Source organism: Musa acuminata, chromosome BXJ3-6 (genome assembly GCF_036884655.1).
Source record: "Musa acuminata AAA Group cultivar baxijiao chromosome BXJ3-6, Cavendish_Baxijiao_AAA, whole genome shotgun sequence".
Taxonomy (NCBI): Eukaryota; Viridiplantae; Streptophyta; class Magnoliopsida; order Zingiberales; family Musaceae; genus Musa; species Musa acuminata.
This window is the reverse complement of record NC_088354.1, coordinates 16,638,629-16,646,596: the sequence shown is the minus strand read 5'-3', so window position 1 is coordinate 16,646,596 and position 7,968 is coordinate 16,638,629. Positions and strand designations below refer to the sequence as shown.

The window sequence follows — 7,968 nt, the reverse complement described above, 5'->3', positions numbered from 1 at the left end:
TGTACAAAAAGAGTAGCTGTTGCCCCTCTTGAATGAAAGCGCCATAGTGTCACGAACTTAGTTGGTTTTGCCTAAGTCGTGCGGCACCCTTGCGTATCCATCCGCAAAGGTCAACCTCCCCGAAGCCTCCCAAGGTCCCTTAGGACCCACAAAAGAGAAAACGGGTTAGAGAAAATACCTCACTCGGGATCCACAAGCAAACATTCTAGGAAACACTTCATAGACAATGCAAAAACCAAACAGACTTTATAAGCTCTGAACAGTTGCACAACAAAGGGTCAAAATGGTCCACTATAGATCGAAAATCTCTCACAAGTGTCCACATGACACAACCTTTATTTACAAGCCTAAAGCTGCCATCAAACCCAACTAAAATGGGACTATTAAGCCTTCGGCCATCCCTCTACATGTTGTGCAAAGCATGAACATATCAAAAGACATGGACATACATAAGCATTACATCAAACATCCTGTTTCGAAGTTTGTCCGTGACATTCTCCCCCACGTATTCCTTCGACGTCCTCGTCGAAGCCTTTGTGAACACTGCAACTCCTCGCTTTTGCTGAGTCTTCAATCTTCTGCTCTGGTTGCAATGCGCCTCTTGGCTCCCAACTGCTCTCCACTGCTGTTTTTGAGTAGTCGAACCTTTGATCCACCATGTTGCTTCAACTCACCAATGATTTTGACTCTGGTGTGAGGTTGGCTGAGTTGTGTTGATCCTTGTTGATTCTTGTAGATCCTCCATTTGAAAGAAAAAGACCATCATAACTATATGTTAGTCTCTGAAATGCCTCATGTTGCTTGAACTAGGTGGATACTTGTTGGAGCTTTAACAAGCATCGCCTTGCAAACTTTCAAAGTTTTTGGTCCATCCTCCATAAAATTTGCTCATCGACTCTTCTTTCACTTATTTGTCACTTCCAAGTAGATTCGCATCACTTCCGCTTTCGATTGGTATTCTATTGGGAAATGAGGTGGATACTCTACTCTCAATAGCACTGATCACCAATGGTGAGGATTTGGCAACTATTATCTTTTAATATCTTCGAAGGGTCTTTGAACCTGTGTAAAGCTCCTTTGCTGGATAGATAAGAGAATTAGGGTACTCGGTTTCGCCCATTCTCTTAAGGGTTGAGAAGGCAAAGGTTACTTGACTTCGCCCACCTCCTCGAGGTTGTACTCCATGCATCGAGCCGATTAGTGGCCTTCGCTTGCTCTTTGCTCACACTTCTGAAGCACTTGAAGTGTTTGCACTCCTTGCGTTGAGTTAGTTACTGTGATTCACCTTCTCAATGCCATCGAACTTCTGGAATGTAGGAAGTTTTCACCCCAACTTGGAGTAATTCTCTAATAAATTTGGTCGCCTCTGGGATTGTACCATCTTCTCTATTAACCCTGCTGCCTACTCCATTGAGTAGCAAAGGTACAACACCATGTACTGCCTACTTCGTTCCTTGGTCATGCACTCTTGCCTGACTCGAAGTCCTTTACTTTCAGCTATCTTGATGAGAAACTCGTTGACACCGATCTTACGAAGTTCCTTGGCCTCTGCCCTTCAGCCTTGTCTTGGTACTTGGAGTTTGCCTCTGCATACTCCACCTCCTCGGCCCCTTTCACGACCAAGCGCTCTCCCTCCATGAGAGCAAGGGATCAATGACTTTCACGGAAGTCCCACCTCTACGGTACCATGGCGATGCCATGTCCATAGCCCTACTATCCATCGCCTCGCATCTGTATCCCTTTTCTTCACGATTAGTAGATATGTCTCTGTGGCACTCCTCTGAGTCCATCTCCATTCTAACTGATGCTTGATTTTGGGTAGCCAAGTCCCTTTGGACTCGTTGTCGCTTCCTCGCCCCTTTCGACCCCCTGCTTTAATGCCTCTGTGTTCTCCAAGCAGCTCCCTTTGGTCGATGGAAAGACAGATTGCAACTCCCATGCATGGCCTCTGCCATCACGTTGTAGGATTTGCACCAATTCTGTTCTCCTTAGCTTCCGTGGTAGCAACGTTCGCTTACTCAACCTTATCCTCTGACTTGCCAGGCTCCCTTAAGCAAATATGGGCTCTAGAGCAGTCCAACTCTCCAGCTGCTTTGATCATACCTCCCCTAGGACTCACTGTTACTTGCATTCGAACTTTTTCCTTGGTGGAACATAGCCCCCATATGCTAATGACTAAGGCTTTCATCCGATGCAAAATTCAATGCACGCACGGAAGATCTTCTTCTGCAGTACTATAGCCTTCACTCGAATCCGTAACCCTTCTTACCGTTGTGTTGTTCACCGAAGTGGAGCTTCCAATAGCTCCCGATCATACCTCCGTATGATCTACTCCCTTACGGGACACATTCATGTGTATCGCATTGCCAGGAATTGTTCCACCACGATCCTCTGCACCATGTCGCCTCCTAGTGACATCTCCATTGCATTTTGATCCTTGTGGGATGAACTCGAATTGTGATCCCTCCATATGTGGCCTCTGCCAATATATTGTTAGGTCTCTTCCACCTTCGATTTTGTTCGCTTTTTTGGCAATCGACCTTCATCCGCTCACTCTTAGGTCACACCTAGATGAAGCACCATCTAGAGTCCATCGCCTAGTAGCTCCCAAAGTCCCCCGACTTCACTGCAATTAGTGCACCATTGTTTGGATCCTGGGCCTCTGCCCCTACCAGCACAATCTTCGTTATGCACCACTTCCTTCATGGCAACTTGAATGGCAACACTGTGGCATATTCTTCAAGAGTACCCGCCTCCGCGTCCTCTTGCCCTGTGCCAAGGCCTTCTGAACCCAACTTCGCCTCCGCAAGTTGAGTCGCCTTAGTTCCTCCATCAAATGCTTCTCCGAGATAAGGTGCATAAGCCCAGAAGCTACTTTCTTATTTGGCACCATGCAAGATGAGTCTGCTCCGTCAGAATGAAGGACCCATGGAAAAACATGATCCTGCTCTTGCCTCTGTAAGAGTTCATGTCCTTGACCTCTGTCCAAAGAAAGCACTATGCCTCTACTCCATGTTCCATCTTCTATGCTAGCTTCCTTGATGCGGCTTGGGTACTTCGCCAAGTTACACCCAAGTTGCTCTGCTCCTCGTTTTTGCATTGAATTGATGGTGACCTTCACACCCACCATTCCACGGGTCAACCCTCCCTTGAGTCCAATCTCCATATCGACTCTAAGTGTGCCTTCATTTGTGTTGCTTTGGGTCGTTCCCCCACTTGATCTCGCAATGCATCCACCATTGCATTCTCTCAAGCGAGATCTTGCGACGACTCCTCGCCGCTTGCTCGGTCCATTGAGCTTCGTGGAGTTGTTTGTTGAGGTACTTCTCCTCAACATGTGCTGTCTGTTACACATGATTCTCCCTCTGGAGATCCGGGACTTATCCCTCCTGGATATCTATCCTATTGGAGCAACATCTCTCTTCATTTCAGAGAACACCATCCCCTTGGACTACTCCGATTTACTGAACAAATTATGCATTGTTCTATCTCCTGTAAACACACTTGTTAGATTGCGACTCCACGTCAATACAGCCCCCACTGCACCGCTCAAGGCCTAGCAACATGCTAAACTCACTGCACACTTCAGCCTCCTACCAACGTATCCTTCACATGCCGAAGAGAAAGTTTCAATGCTCCATAGCACCGAGTTTCGGTCATCATGGGATGGCCGCGAACATTCCATCGTCTACATACAAGCCTATGTATGTGTACCAAATTCTTCGAGTTAGCAATACCTCTCACCTCTCTGAGCTTTGCACAACTCTTTTGGTCGCCGAGCAACTCATTCCATCTTGCATGGTCTCATCCTTTACCTAGCGCCTCGCTTGCCTTAAGCACCATCAAGTATAGTTGTCAACGTTGAGCCGTAGCTCAAACTCAGCCATCCCAACCTTTGTGTGCTTCGCATTCTTCAAAGCCTGCCTGTTCTCGTGATGCCTCTTACGCGAAGGGTTGGCCATTGCTCTGAATGTGAATCTCAGATGCCCGCTCCTCCGAGCAACTCCTTTTCCCTACATCTCCATGCCCCTTTTTCCCCTAAATGGTCGTGCGTGTGCTGACTGTCCTCAATGCAGCCCCGCTAGGTCCCCCACATTTGCATACTAAGTGTTTCTACGAGTGCTTGTCCCGCTCTGATACCATTTGTCACGGACTTAGTTGGTTTTGCCAAAGTCATGCGGCACCCTTGCGTGTCCGTCCGCAAAGGTCAGCCTCCCCGAAGCCTCCCATGGTCCCTTAGGACCCACAAAAGAGAAAACGGGTTAGAGAAAATGTCTCACTCAGGATCCACATGTAAACATTTCAGGAAACACTTCATAGACAATGCAAATTACAAACAAACTTTACAAGCTCTGAACAATTACACAACAAAGGGTCAAAATGGTCCACTATAGATCGAAAATCTCTCACAAATGTCCACATGACACAACCTTTATTTACAAGCCTAAAGCTGCCACCAAACCCAACTAAAATGGGACTATTAAGCCTTCGACCGTCCCTCTATATGTTGTGCAAAGTAAGAACATATCAAAAGACACAGACATATATAAGCATTACATCAAACATCCTGTTTCGAAGTTTATCCATGCCAAAAGGTCAAGGGCAAAGCCTCTTTTCTTAAAAGTTCATTGAGAGAGTTGATGGGCAAGAGTTCTTGTAATATCGGTCCCTTATTCTAGTGCCAAAATGATGAGAGAAGATGTAATTGATATTCCAATCAACCCGGCATGGTCTGGACCCATATGCATAGGTTTGCCCAAAGTGCCTTAAGGTGGAAACACCAAGATCCCGCAGTGCCACCTACATGAAGACCGAGATCTAAAGAGGTCTTGATCCGGTCCCTTTGAAGCCCAAGTTCATAATCCAAATGGTATGAGTATAGACATGAGTAGCCAAAAAAGGTAAGCCCCATTTTCAATTTAGTGGAAACGAGCTTTTATACCTAATCGTAAAGGGATAATATGTTTTTATGAAATATTCTATAAGGAGGTAGTCTTTAACCACCTCTAATAGCCTTTTGTCCACGTGGGCCACAAGGGAGGGTGCGTAAACCATAATTACCTATTTTGGACCATTGCCTATGTGGACAGAGGGTGACATTGTCTTCTCCTTTGATCGTGGACACTATATGGTGGTTGCATGTTGGATGACGATTAGTTGATGGTATACTCTTTTTCACTAATGACAATGAGAGCACTCTCAGGAAAGACGCGGGAGGCAAGGTCCATGGTGACGAGGAAGGCATTGTGGAGAATTAGGTGGCTGCGCACTTCTTTAGCATCCCTTATCTCCCCCTTCCATTCTCTCTTTTGCCTTTCTCCAAACTTGTGATCGACTCACCGGCAATAAGAAGTAGCCTTGTGAATATTTCATGACAACTCATGGATGAGTTTTTTTTGCAAAAGGTAAGAACACCTTCAGTATCTAGGGTCACAGATCGACCGTAGACTGCGTTCAATTAGCTGTTTGCTCTCCAATTGGGCACGGCAATCACTCATTCTTAAGGCCAAAGAATCGAACAAAAAAAGGAGGCCAGCTATCCATTCCTAGTTCAACTATAGTTGGAAGGGGGTAATTATTGTTATTTGTGGCCTCTATGGTAGATTAAGTCAAGAGGCATCAGAGGCGATAATTTACCCAATCAGAGATGTGATGGACAAGTTTTTCCTCTTCACTCTTGCTTTATTTTATTTGCGATCGGTTGGACTAAATTATAGAAATGTTGATCGAATTACTCACCCAAAAATTTAATTAAGATATTTTCCTTTTTTAAATTGATAATTTATTTATTTACCTATTATAATTACATCTCTAAGGAAAGGGTGTGATGATTTTCTATTTCCTCCGTTGAAACATTACGTGCAGTTCAAATCAAGTAGATATTGCCCATTATGCTTGTTTTTCTATGTTATTACTCACATTTAAATACTTCCTTCACATACTACACATTTATACGAACGAAGGATCAAGAGGAAGAAGAAGAAGAAGAAGAAGCTAAGGGTTAGGGTGCATGTCGCCGGAGCAGCTGAGGATGAGAACTGTTATAGCGCTAATCCTTCTGCTTACCTTCGGTACGCGTGAAACCAAACTATTTCTCTTTGTACTTACTTTTTGCTTCTCTCATCTCTGATTCCATAATAATATATTCTAAAGAGTTATACTAATAATCGACCATACAATCTTATTCAAACTTAAGCTTTATCTAATATGCTAGATATTTTTTTTTTTTCAACCAAATATTTGTCATATTTGGTTTGATGAAAATATGTGCAACTTACTTGAAACATTAGAATCACACGTACTCAAATCCCTATATACTTATTTAGATTATGATACATATTTTCTTGTATCAGGTACAACCTTGATGTGTGTTAGTGGTTTGCGTGCAACGGTGACGTCTTCGTCCTCCTCCTCTTCCTCCAAATCGACAAATCGGATAGGAAACCAGTGCAGCATGGATGACATCGTGTTGCACCAAGACGCGACGCCGCCGCTGCCCAGTGGGATCCCAACGTACACGGTGAATGTGCAGAATCTTTGCCCGTTGAAAGACGGGTGTGCCATGGGCCAAATCCACCTAAGCTGCGGCAAGTTTAGCAGCGCTCGCCAAATCAACCCCAGCATCTTCCGCCGCCTCAGCATCAACGACTGCCTCCTCAACGACGGCCGCCCCCTCCGCCCGGGCGAAACCATCTCTTTCCAGTACGCCAACTCCTTCTCTTACCCCATGGCTGTTTCCAGCGCCACCTGCGTCCCCTCAGCCTAAACCTCTACCTTCACCTGCTTTCATTACCAGACACTCAATTTTGGAGTTATTGTTGGTAGATATGGCTGAAATATACGCTTTTAATTTCCGCTTCTTTGATAGTGCACTAACGCACCTTTTGCTGTGGTGAGTGGTCAGAGCAAGTGCGTCAATCGCTGGATGACAGCATTGAGAGCATTGTTTTACGATGGGAAGATCATTAAACACGTCCAAATCAAAGCAGAATATTTAAAGGACATCGTAATTGGAACTAAAATTAGAGTAGTCAAGAAATGTTATTGCACTTGTCGTTCCGATTCCAGCTTCGTTTTAGTGCATTTTAATTCTAATGATACACTGAGCGAGCAAGCTTTGAATCATCAACACCGTCTGAAGTACTTGAGGATGTGTGAATTTGAAGATCTTACATGAAGCTTCTGAGATGAGCAGGTTAGGTAGTAACCCATCTGGACTCAGTTGGGGAAAGAGAACCCATAGTTGCTTGGGATTCATCATTAATAGTGTCCATTTGGGATTGATCCATATGCTCCTTCAAAGGCGAAAGCCTTTGAAGAGGGGTTTGGACTTTTATAATGAAACTAGGAAAAGGGATTTGGACTTTGTGTGTTCGGCTTTCTTGTGATAATGTCTCGAGAGCCTTCTTTTTGGTGATAATACGATCACATCAAATTTGATCACCGATTTAATTTAGTGAAACTAACATTGTGTATTCATATCTTAGACGAGGCAAATTTTTTTCGGAAGGGAAATAGCGTTTGTATCTCATGTCCTTTGCCCTACTTTGGTCAAGAATCGTAGACGCATGTATATCATATCCCACTTCATGCAAAAGACTGTCAAGTTTATCTAACAAAACTCCTCCATCGATCATGGTAGTCTGAATCTATAGGTATTTAAAACCTGTAAGTATCTGTTTAATAAGTTTGGAATGAAAACATATCTTAGAAAATTGTTTTATATATTGTTGTTCTTATAACCATTGGTTAGTTAATAAGGGAATATTTCCTTTAGATGATCTACTAATGTAAATTTCTTCATCAACTCCGATCCATTGACATGAGATGTCCAATAGGTGCTAATTTAATTTCATATGTCAACTCTCAATTAGCCAAAAATAATAGATTTTTGGCCAATTGATTTTGTAAATCTTTGATAGAAAATTAAGGCATTGAAGATGTCATTCAAATAAGGAAGATTTCATT

General features: G+C 43.8%; 1 protein-coding gene across 1 annotated transcript; it reads left to right on the top strand.

Annotated features, from left to right (window-relative positions):
- Positions 1-6,364: 6,364 nt before the first annotated feature.
- LOC135641377 (TPD1 protein homolog 1-like) lies at positions 6,365-6,766 on the top strand. Its single transcript, XM_065156734.1, has one exon. The coding sequence runs from the start codon at positions 6,365-6,367 to the stop codon at positions 6,764-6,766; it is 402 nt and encodes a 133-aa protein (XP_065012806.1).
- The last annotated feature ends 1,202 nt before the right edge of the window (positions 6,767-7,968 follow it).